Source organism: Dermacentor andersoni, chromosome 11 (genome assembly GCF_023375885.2).
Source record: "Dermacentor andersoni chromosome 11, qqDerAnde1_hic_scaffold, whole genome shotgun sequence".
Taxonomy (NCBI): Eukaryota; Metazoa; Arthropoda; class Arachnida; order Ixodida; family Ixodidae; genus Dermacentor; species Dermacentor andersoni.
In genome coordinates, this window is record NC_092824.1 from 126,678,024 (window position 1) to 126,690,488 (window position 12,465).

Here is a 12,465-nt window from a genome sequence, read left to right on the forward strand (position 1 = left end):
CTTTCTTAAAGGTGTTATTAAATGCTGCTGAAACCTGGACATTGTCACTTACATGTTGTCCATTTATAATAAATGCATCGGTAGAACAAGAAACTGGTGCAATTGACCGCCAAAACTTTTCAGGTGCAGTTTTTATAAAATCCGGAAGTTGTTTATTGTAGTATTTTTCTTTATCTTTCAGAATGCACTGTTTTAATTTCTCTGAAACTTCATGAATTTTTGCCTCTAAAAAGGCTGAGCTTGATGTTTTTATTCTTTTCTTTAATCGCTTTAGCTTGCGCTGCAATTGCAAAGTTTCTCGCCTAATCCAAGGATTGTGATTGTCTGACTTCTTGCATATCACTGGTACAAAACGCTGAATGCAGTCACGAACAATGTTTTTTAAAACAAGCCACAGGTCATCCACGCTACAAGTGCTGTGCAGAAAACTATAATAATGAAGATCTAAGATATCAATAATCGATTCATTGTCAGCACGGGCAAAATTCGGAAAGTGTCGAATATCACCCCTTTGGTCCAATAATATGTCTTCTATTACCAAGATAACGGCTTGATGATCAGAAATACCGGCCACTACTTTACATGAAAGGTTTTCTTTGATATTGCCTCGTACCAAGAATAAATCCAATATTGATGAAGAATCTTGTTGGATTCTAGTAGGGTTCTTCACAATTTGTAAGAGATCGAAATGAAACATGATATCAAGCAGAGCATCTCCTACAGCGTGCGGAGATTGAACAGAAAAAGTAGCCCAGTTTATGTTTGGTAAGTTAAAATCTCCAGCTAAAATTAACTTATCGTCTGGTTTCGTGTAGCAATAAAGATATTTCTTAACTTCATCTAAGACAGCGACAGAGGAACCGGGAGGCCTATAAATAGCACCAAGGATATATCGGAAATTGTTAGCATATACTTTACAAAAGACAGCTTCAACTGTAGCAACATCAGGCAGTTTTAAAATCTGAAATGTGCTTTTGAACAGTATAGCCACTCCGCCACCTCTTCTGTCGCGGTCTTTCCGAAAGACTTTATAGTTTCTTGGCACAAACTCGGAATCAAATATTTCTTCATCTAACCATGTCTCTGTTAGCACAGCTATGTCCGGATTATGCGTTAACAGCATACCTTCCAGATGGGAGACTTTGTTCACAACGCTACGACAATTAATACTAATTATTGTTAATGTCCTCCTATTTTCCTTTTGTGGTCATTTCTTTCTTTAAGAAATTTTGTAGCGAGCATTGTTCGCTGAGTCCCAAGCAAACATCGTACCATCTACACACAGTTTGTTAAAAAAAAGCTTGACCTTAGCTCCGTTCGATCTCTCTTCCGCTGAGCTTTCCCACAACTTCTTTCTAATATTTCGAACGGCAAAAGAAAAGTCTTCCGTGATCGAAAATTCTGTTCCCTTGAGCTTATAGCAAGCTTTTAGGACGGAACCCTTTTCGCGGTAGTCTAAAAACTTAATGATTACTGGGCGACCATTCTTGCTCTTTCTTCCAAGCCTGTGGCATCTCTATGCCTTTAACAGTAACATCTAGTTTTTCTTGGAACAGCCTCTCGTTCACCTTCGTGATAAGAGATTCAGCAGTTTCATCGCTCTCTTCTTTTATTCCGAAAATAATCAAGTTATTCCTCCGGCTCCTGTTTTCTAGTTCATCAACCTTGTCTTGCAGGTATGTCACTTTATCTTCCAGCTCAGTCGTTGTTGATTTTAACTCGCAAATTCGCTCTTTTAGTTCATTCAAGGACGCCATCTGAACCTCTAACAACTTCATCTTTTCGTTCAGTCCTGCGATATCTGCTTCAATCTTTCCTTGATTTGTCAAAATGTTGTTGATGGAAGCTGTCATATTACTCTGGCCCGAAAGAATCATCTCCAACATTTCCTTATCAGTAGGACCTGGATTTGACTCGATGTCGCCACAGTTCAAAAGGCTCTTCCTAAATGAACACACATCCGAAAGTAAATTTCTTATACTAAGTGGGCAAGGCAGCAGCAGTAGGAAACGGTCATCACTGCGATAACATTTGGCATGTAAGTATGCACTAACCTGCACAACAAAGCAGAATGGTCGCAGATGGCTGGATTAGCAGCAAATACAATGTCACAGTAGGTTTTGTGTGTCGCTACATTACAATTTTATATTCCAAACGACCGAAACATTTACGAACTTCCCTATTTAACTAAATAATCCAACCGTGGTCATAACTTTGTTAAATTTAGTTTCAGCTGTATGTAACAGACATCACCAAAGATAGGATTTTCTTGGCTGAAATTGGGCATGGCACACAGATGACATGTACTGGTTGGGATGGTAAGCTCTGTGTGTCGATCATTTTCATTGACAAGTTCTGGCTGGATTAAAGCAATGTCGAAACAAGCAGTATGTTTCTACTGTATTTTCTGGACTACTAGTAGCACCTTTACATAAGGTGCACCCTCGACTTCACACGGGTTCTGAAGAAAAAATTTGTATAGAAGTTTTACCGGTGTGTAAATGCATCTATTTTAACTCTATTGGCATAATGAGATGCTATTATGCATGCTTGTACACTCATTGCAATACAGTAAAACCTTGCTAATTTGACCCTCGTTAGTTTGGAAAATCGGATAATTCGGACTCTTTCTTTGGTCCCAGCAGGCGTGTGCATTATTTAATTCAGTGAAAGTTTCGTTAATTTGGACGTATTTGGCCGCGCATCGGTTCATTCGGACAACTCTCAGAGCTCAGCTACTGCTAGAGCACTGCAAATGTGGGATGCGAGAGAGCAAAAATGGCGTTAATGTCCACCAAAACAAGTCCGCATCGCCATAGTCATCAGTGGAAATGGTACATGAATGGCAGCAACACAAGAAAGATTCGTGCCTGCCTATTTGTGCCCCTAAAGCCTTTATTCTTGCATTTACTGTCCCACATAGCACCGCATTGGCTGCCTTCATGGCTGTGTAGTTGCCGTACATGATCGCGTCGATGGCGACCATGGTTTGGAGCAAACAGTAGTTTTGCCTTTATGACTGCGTAGTCGCCATCCATGATCGCATCTATAGCGGTCGCTGTTTTATCCGCAGTTACATCAAACAGTACTTTAATTTTGACTCGGTGCATGCGTCGGCCACGTGCCTTCAGAACCGCAAGGTCGTCGTCCATGATTGCATTGACAGCAGCCATGGTTTCGTCCGCACCGGTTGCAGCAAACAGTTCCATTTTGACAAGCTTTCGAGGATGAAGAGCACCAGCTACATCGCGATGGATGGCAATCAGCTCACTGGCGAAAAAATAACCGGGATGTGCGCTCGGTAGTAAAAAAGCTTGTCTTAGGCCCTACCACTGGCATGCGTCAACACGCTTTAACATGCACTGACAAGCGAATGCGTTGCTTTGCATCAGTTGGAGGGAAAGGGCGTGCAACCACTGGCTGCAAGCTCTGACGTGCGCTGACGCTTGGTCCTCAGGTGCGGCGCACTGTTGCTGGATTGTTTTCTCTTCAACCATCCAAGTCCGGCCTAAAACAGCTTGCTTTAAACTAAGCTTGAAACAATAAGTTGATCTGTGTGCTCATTTAGATATAAAAAGCACGTTTGATTAAAGAATGTACTCCCGCCACAACTGTTTTTACCTTTGAAGTAACAATAGTGCACCAAATATTGACATCAACGCTCGCGCTGACGCATCGTCTGTCTACAAGATCACTTTGCAAACACCTGCACGACCATGCCATATCATATCAAAAGCTGTTGTACGGTTTCATTTTTGGTAACTCATTTGCACAGCCAGCTATGTATTGGTAGAAAAATTTTCACTGCGTTAAGGCCATGTTCTATTGTAACTGCTTTGAGTGAATGTGACGAAGCCGTTGCCGGTGTTGCCAAAGTTTGGAGCGAGCTGTCAGAATTTCCAGAAGCTGTTGATGAATCAACGGTCGATGAGTTTGCGAGTGCAGATGATGGTGTCGCGACCACGGAAGAGCCCGAAAATTGGGCGTGCAAAGTATAATTGAAAAATATGTGTTAGAAATATTGTCACGTAGTAGTGACAGTAAAAAATCATGCAGAGTCAGAACTGGGAGTTACAAATTTAACTCTTTATTAGGCAAACTTGTGCCCAGCAAAAGCAATGCTTAATCACAACAATAGTGGCGAGCAAAGTCTGCGGTCATCGAAAATCTCATCTGCGGGTCAAGCGCATCGGCTTTCATATATCAGCCTTTGAAAGTACCAGTGTATTCGCTGGTGCCCATGTGCCTTCCAGAAACTACTGCACAATTCATGTCATGTATGCAGTCAGTTATACATGGTTCGTCTCCAACAGACAACCAACAGAACCATCAATAACATTCACGAAACTTCCAATACATGCAGGCACGTCCTGCACCGAGCAATAATGTTTAACATTTGTTAGCCAGTGAGATATGGTTACCGGATGCAGATAAAGTATCCATGTAAGTATGATTATGCTTGTTGGTGCTTGAAAGAAAAGTGAAAAAGTGGGTTCTGAGAAAATCAGCAAAAAGAATTGAAACACCTGTAGAACTGACAAAAGAATATCTAGAATACCTAAAATTTACGTCAACATTACTAAAATATTAAGCATCAACACCGCATCGGGAGGCCTTCACATTGAGTGTATTGCTACAAAAATTTTTGCTGCGTTAAGGCCATGTTCTATTGTAACTACTTTGAGTGAATGCAACGAAGCCGTTGACGGTGTTGCCAAAGTTTGGAGCGAGCTGTCAGAATTTCCAGAAGCTGTTGACGAATCGACGGTCGATGAGTTTGCGAGTGCAGATGATGGTGTTGCGACCACGGAAGAGCCCGAAAACGAAGACTACATCGCCGACATCATACTGAGCACAAGTGAAAGTGGGCACAATGAAAAAAAGCAATGACAGTCCTTTACCCACATCCTCCGAGGTGATTGGTGCACTCGCACTAGTTTGGTGCTTCTGTGCGATTGCAGGAGGTTGCGGCCTCAACTGGTTCGACTCCTTAGACATGTGGAGAAGTGCGTGCATCGCAGGCAGCAAATTGCCCAAGCAGAAGAAAATACAGCACTATTTCATGGGAAACTAAGCTAGTTTCATCAATAAAGTAATTTTATAAATGGTATGTGCTTTTATAACATCAAACTCATTAGCAGGCTTATATCGAATTATGCTCTATATCGAAATGATAGGAGTCTTTTTTCTTTTCTTTTTTTTTTTTTTTCCAGAGTTCGATATAGCCGGTTTCGACTGTAGGTACATAAACAGGTTATTTTCACAACTTATGCGCTTCAAGTCACCACAGAAGAAATACCAGTTTATTGTTTTCAGCCTACTATGATGTTTTGACTGCGAAAGGCATTTCAGGGTGTCTACCAACTGGGAATACCAGGAATTCTCAGGATTTTTGAGTAGTCTGGAAAAACTCGGGGAAAACTCGGAGAATTTGTCCCTCTAGCAGGCAAAATTAGATGTCATTTTATTGAAAGGGTCGAAAGTCGCGGTAATGCTGGCTCGAGTAACAGACAGGAATCGTAATGAATCGTCTTTGACGTCCTGTCGTCAGCTGGAGGAGTTGCCAGTGTACCGACCTACTTTCTGGATTCCCGATAATTTGGACGGCTTCGTGGCACCACCACGTACCCCATAGAGTCAATATCGGAATGTCTGATATTTCGTACGCAGGAACTCTTCGCCGTCCGATTTTCTGGACGTTTTGCCATGACCGCAGGTCTGACACGGCATTAATAAAAGCCACCACTGCTGCCATTTTGATTACCTCGCTGCCTCAAACTGGTGCTCTCGCACACAGATCTGCTGGCAGCCATAGCCACCACTGCGGCAACGCTAGGCCCAGCTGTTTCGATGTTCGCTATGAAGCTTCTTGCCGTTGGGTGCCCTGTTTTTTATTGAAAGAATTCACTGCTGTCGGCAATGGCACGTACTCCGCCTTTGCAGTTCTCGCAGTTGGCTTAGAAGCTTGGAAAGCACGATGTGTTGCATAATGCCGGTTCCCGAAAGTCAGCTTTGTCTCTGTACAGAAATGTTACTTCGTGGAGCATACGCAAAAGTATTGCAGTGAAGCATAACAAGTGTGGCAAGGGGCTATTGCCACGGGACAGAGTGTGTATTCCTTAATTATACACAAGTGCACCTGGTATTTCCTGTCACAGTACGCGCACCGATATGCCTAATACGTGTACCGACAGGCCTTCAGAGAATTTTCGCATGTGCCTGTGGCGGTTTGAGCCTTTAAGGGCGGTAAATGACATGCATTTATTTTTTTCCAACTGGCCGATTTTTCGGACATTTTCGTGGCCCCTAAGAAGTTCGAAAACTCGGACGTGGACTGTGGAATTGACCAAGAAGATGCTTCAAATTGTCCGTGGGGCAAACAAGTGGCAGAAGGACAAGAACAGAAAGAACATTGAGGAATGAACAGGAAAGGAAGCATGCAGCGGCCGTTTTAAAGGAGCTTGAGCTCAAAAAACAGTGTTAGCTGATACCGAGATGCTAGTGTCCCTCATCCAAACCAAAATGCACTCTTTAAAGCAGTGAAACACAACACTGAGGCGTCGTGCACAGGCTGAAAGTATGTCAGGACAGTTGAGGTTGACTTACAAGCTGTTGAGAGAGAACCTCAATTGTGACAGTTCGGGCCTTATACCACTGAGCTCGTATTAAAAAATATTTGCTTTTGTATGCATCTCCTTTTTTATTCGTATTTGAGAATGTCCGACTCGGTTTGCAATTTTTGTTGAAGACATATTATTTGCTGTGCCATTTTACTAACCCCTCCCTTCTATTCTCTTTTTGAATAACATAAACACCACTCCTTAGTATTAAAATTGGATTAAGTTGTTTTTTTTTTTTTTTTTTTTTTTTCGTATGCTTACTAGAGAGTGACAGCATCAGGTGATATGGTTTCAGCTTGTCTTGATAAAAAACATAGTTCTGCATGGCTCAGGGGATCTTGCAAAGGCACTCAGGGAAAAACTCGGGGAATTTGGAAATGTCAATTTGGTAGACACGCTGCATTCAAGTTCTATGAGGCACGCAATAATTGCTGTGGCATATTATTTTATTGGACAACACTGGATACAGTAGGCAACCATTATAAAACTCGGAAGAAATTAATAAGGCAACATATATGATCAGGCACATAGCATTTTATTGCACTGTCTTAATTCATGCCTTTTTTTAATTGCAGGAAAGTTACTGCACTGATATAATATACTAGCACATACTTAAAAAGCACGATCTTGTATTACAATAATAATCAATCAATGAAATGTCTATTATAGTGCCCAGTAACAGCTGGAGAGCCTTTGTACTGGTGCACTTGAAAAGCAATATGTGAGACAAAACGTACAGAAAACATGAATGTGGTAGACAAAACAATGCAAGATAGAGAAACAAATAGCGAAAAAGAAAGCGAGAAAGGATAAAAAAGAGTTAATCATACCTGATTTTCTACAAATACACAAAACACAGGGAATGAACTCTGAAGTATGTCAATACAGGCACAATTCTTATTACTTTTTTTTTAGAGTTGAGCCATATATAAGACAGTCTTTAATTGCACAAGTCCGGGCTGAGAATGCATAATGCTGCCTGGTATTATTCTGGATGCATTAAAAAAAATTCTTTTAGGAGGTCGATGCTATTGTGAACACTGTTGAGTCTCAAATAGCTTTAAGTCGTTGGCACACAAAGCCATGCTGCTCATTTATTTAAATGTTCTTAACACTAAGAGAAAGCAAGGAATCCAATACCAATTGAAACACTTTGGACGCAGCGCAGAGGATAGATATAGGCCGGCAGTCAGTAACTGCACGTCTAGCACCCAACTTGTGCACACGCACTATTGAAGATGCTTGTGAGAACAGGGAACAAGTATGCTTCCATACATCTTAAATGCCACTTTGTCCCGTTGATTAAAAACTTGCTTTCACCGCATTTCTTGCATATTAAGAATTGCAGAAAGTTTCAGTATTCAGTTTTGTCAAGTTTACAGAATGCGAGCTCCGTGCGAAAACTCTCTACAGGTACCTCAAATATCAGAACACAAAACTGTTTCGTCTTTACAAAATCTTGAAGAGCACTTATCCAGCCTCTTGAAAATTATGCCCAGTGCATGACATTGTGAAAAACATACTGACACTGAGTAAAAACACCCAACCGTCTACCTTCCCACTCATTTTGCTAAAACATTGTGAACATTATTCAAAATTGTAGCACAGTTCTAATAATAAGTGTTTCAAGATGTATGCAGCGCATTTTAAATACCATTACTTTCATCAGTGCTTTTTCTGTTGATGCACTATCTTGCTGTAACTAAGCGAAAGCCGTTTACACAGTCATTTGCTTCAAATGAAGTGAATTTGGCAAAAGCAGCGACAACAGGGACTGCCACCATGTTTTACGTAAACTGCATAAACCATGCAAAGGTGGTAACACTAAATCTGAGAAATGGTGTGCGTACATTAAACACTATGAGTCGTTATTACACTTGTGCTAAACACGCTGAACTAAAAATGCCTATTGACAACTCACAGGGGGACCATGACCTGGAGTGTGGTAGCTTTCCCCCAGGACTCGAGCAATGTGACAGCTGCCGGCACTTGTTGCGTGGCCTGGCCCATCAGGGACTGCTGTGTCGTCAGTGCGGTTTAGTGTGCCACAGGGCATGTGCGGCTACTCGAGGCCTGCCTGCATGCCGGCCACCTGCGTCACGGCCCCGACAAGCCCTGCTGGCACTGTCTGCACTGTGGCGGGACTTGGGGGGTGACCACCCAGGCACTGAGGTGCCACCCGTGTTGTCCCGCTGCCTGCGTGAGGCTGAGGCCCTGTGTCAGCGGACAGGGGCCGACCTCTATGAGGTGTATGCGAGTTCAGGTGTGCCGGACCGTGTGCACGAGTTGGCCCTGCGGCTGGCCCAGGACCCCCATGCTGATCTGCCAGGTTACGACCTGGCCTGCTGGGTGGGAACCCTCAAGAAGTATCTGCGTGAGCTGGCCAGCCCTGTCATTCCGGTGCATTTCTACGAACGCTTGCTGGAAGCAGCCAGTGAGTGTGACAATGAAAACCCACTTGCATTTTTTTTTTTTAATGACTGGCATACAGTCCGAACGATTGCTAATGATAGAAATTAGATCTAGGTGTACATCTACACATCCAAGGTATATTGAATTGACAATTGTGTTGAAGGGCCCCTTACCAGCTCTGGCCATATTGAGCTGACAAGCGCAGTCCATATAGCGCACACTGGTGATCACGCTGCAAAGTATTACACTACTAAGTGCCACGTAAAGAGCTGAAATTTCAAACCAACGCCCTGTGCCCTTCACCTTGTGGGCACCGCACTCCCTGCCAGAGAATCGATGTCATCATCATCATTAAATCAGTTTATTGTTATTACATCGTATGTTAATTACAGCATATAAGATATACAGACGAGGGTCCCAAAGTACGAGACTGCAGCGGGACCCTCGTTGAAAATTACATTTAAATAACACAAGGATTAGCAGCAGTGCGAACAATAGATATATCAAGTAAAAAATAACAGTAAGCATAACTGAATAGAAAGCATAAATATGCATGATAGCAAAAAATGAAGAAATTTAGAAATAAATACTGTGCATAAAAACACAAATCTAGTACAACTCTACAAGTAAGATTACCAAAAATTTAGCAAATTTAATGGGATGTTGAATGAGATTAAAGAAACTTTGGATGTTAGAGACAAGGGTAAATGATTCCACACTGTGATCGTGCAGAAGGATGATTATTTACTGTAATTAGTTGAAACTTCGGGTCAATAACATAAGTGCGCCTATGTAAATTGCAGTGCTGTGACGCCACTCACAGTGACACAATGATTTTGATAATTATTCAAGGCAACATCAGTTATTTGTTTGATCCGTTGCATCAGTAGATGATCTAATGTTTAAAGCAATAATAACTACAAACCGAATGTCTGTGAGCCATTGTTTTACTCCATGCTATAGCAAGAGTTACATACTGCCGTTTCGTCTACTTGTTTCCACGTCATGCAGTCGCACGTGCAGAAAACAAAACTTATGTTCCATTTTCTACCAGATTACAATGCGCAATCATGCTTTTTGATTCACTTGTGTTTGCCTCAGTGCTCGTCACGAAATGCAAGAACACCCATGTCCCATGCATTGGGGGATCGTTAAAGATCCCCTGGTGGTCAAAATAAATAATAAACGCCGAGATGCAGGTGTCCCTTATACAAACCAAAATAAACCAAATAAAGCCGTCGTACGCGGGCTGATAGTATGTCAGGACAGTTGAGGTTAACTTACAAGCTGTTGAGGGAGAATCTCAATTATGACAAAAGTTCGGGCCTCATACCACTGAGCTTGCTATCAGTTGATAGAAATAGCTCATATTTCAAAATATTGGCTTCTGTATGCATCTCCTTTTTATTCATTTTTGAGAATGTCCGACTCGATTAGCAATTTTTTTCAAGGACATTTTATTTGCTGTGCATTTACTAACCCCTCCCTTCGATTCACATTTTGAATAAAATAAACACTACTCCTTAGTATTCAAACTGGATTAAGTCGGGTCTTTTTTTTTTTTTTTTTATATATACACATGCTTACTAGAGAGTGACAGCATCAGGCGACATGGTTTACCGTCTTGACATAAAACGTAGTTCTGCGTCGCTCAGGGAAATTTGCAAAGGCACTCAGGGTAAACGTAGGAAACTCGGGGAATTTGGAAATGTCAACTTGGTAGACACCTTGAATACTTTTTGTTGGCTTTTTAAAAAAAGTCTATTGTATGTGTTGCTGGATCACCTGGTGGAGTGGTTAGCCTAGGCATGGGCCACAAACCTGTTTGCGATTATTGCGGAGACGCTTCATAAATGCAGACTATCAAATGCACTGTGGACCATACGAAGGATGACATGTGGTTCCTAATAGACAGCGATAAAGTGATGATGATGGTACAGGGTGTCTACTAAACGGGAATCCAACAATAATTGAAAGTGAACAAGTCGCACTAATGCTGGCTCCAGTAACAAATGAATCTCAACAAATTGTATTTGACGCCATGTCGTCGGCTCGAGGAGTTTGCAGAGTACAGTTGATGACCAATTTTCCAGACTCCCGATTTTTCTGACATGCCCTATAATTCGCACAGCTTCGCAGCGCCACCACATACCCCATAGCGTCAATGTGTAAGAATGTCTGAAATTTCACATGCAAGAACACTTTGCCAACCAATATTTGGGACTTCTTGCCGGAACTGCAGGTCTGGAATGGCATTAATCAAAGCCACCACTGCCGCTATCTTGATTATCTCACCACCTTGAACCGGCGCTCCAGCAGGCAGATCCGCTGGCAGCCGTAGCCACCATTGTGGCAACGCCAGGCCTAGCGGCTTCTACGTAGGCTATTAAGCTTCTTGCCGTGCGGTGCCAAGTTTTTCATTGAAAGAATTCACCACTGTCGGCAATGGCACTGGCCCCGCCTCTGTAATCCTCGCGATTGGCTTCGAAGCTCAGAAAACAATGCATTGCATAATGCCAGTGCTTGACAGTCAGCTTCGCCTCAGTACAGCAGTGTTAGGCGGCAAAGCATCTGAAAAATATTTCGGTGAAGCTTAACAAGTGTGAAAAGGAGCAATTGTAACGGGACACAGTATGTATTTCTTAATTATACATGTGTGCATCCCCATCTCCTGTCTCACTATGAGCACCGATGTGCCTAATAAATCTACTGGAAGGTCTCCAGAGCTTTTTCGGACATCCATGTGGCGATTTGAGCCCTTAAGAGCAGTTTGACAGGCATCCCTCTTTCTTTCTTCCTTCCTTCCTTCTTTTTTTTTATTATTATTTTTTTATTATTATTATTATTTTGACGTTTTCACGGTCCTTTGGGAGTCCGAAAAATGGATGTTGACTGTACAACTGACCAAGAAGATGCTTCAAATGGTCCGTGGGGTGAAGGCGTGGTGGAAGGACGAGAACGGGACAGGATCCATGCATTGAAGAATTAACGGGAAAGGAAGCGTGCCACCGCCTTTTTGAAGAAGCTTGAACTCAAAAAACAGTGTTGGCTGACGCCGAAATGCAGGTGTCCCTCATCCTAACAAAAATAGACTTCAAAGCAGTGCAACCCAGCACTGAGTGTTGTGTTGTACAGGCTGAGAGTATGTTGGGGCAGTTGAGGTTGACTTTCCAGCTGCTGAGAGAGAATCTTCGTTCCGACAAAGTTCAGGCCTCATACCAAAGAGCTTGCTTTCAGTTGATATAAATAGCTCATATTCGTAAATATCTGCTTCTGTACGCATCTACTTTTCATTGGTATTTGAAAATGTTTACCTCGATTTGGAATGTGTTTTGCCTTTATTTTTATTTTTTCAAATATATTCAATAAGTCTTCAAGTACAGTGGCAAATAACTTCCAATAAACAGCAGTGTCTTTTGGCATTATTTCTGCC

At 42.2% G+C, this 12,465-nt stretch overlaps 1 protein-coding gene across 10 annotated transcripts in view; it reads left to right on the forward strand.

Moving 5' to 3' along the window:
* LOC140214085 (phosphatidylinositol 3-kinase regulatory subunit alpha-like) overlaps positions 1–12,465 on the forward strand; it is a 186,292-nt gene that overhangs the window by 161,836 nt on the left and 11,991 nt on the right. For all 10 annotated transcript variants that reach the window (XM_072285361.1, XM_072285362.1, XM_072285368.1 and 7 more), the window contains one exon: positions 8,544–9,054. In XM_072285361.1, the coding sequence (XP_072141462.1) occupies positions 8,544–9,054 (511 nt within the window). The remainder of the gene's footprint in view (positions 1–8,543; positions 9,055–12,465) is intronic.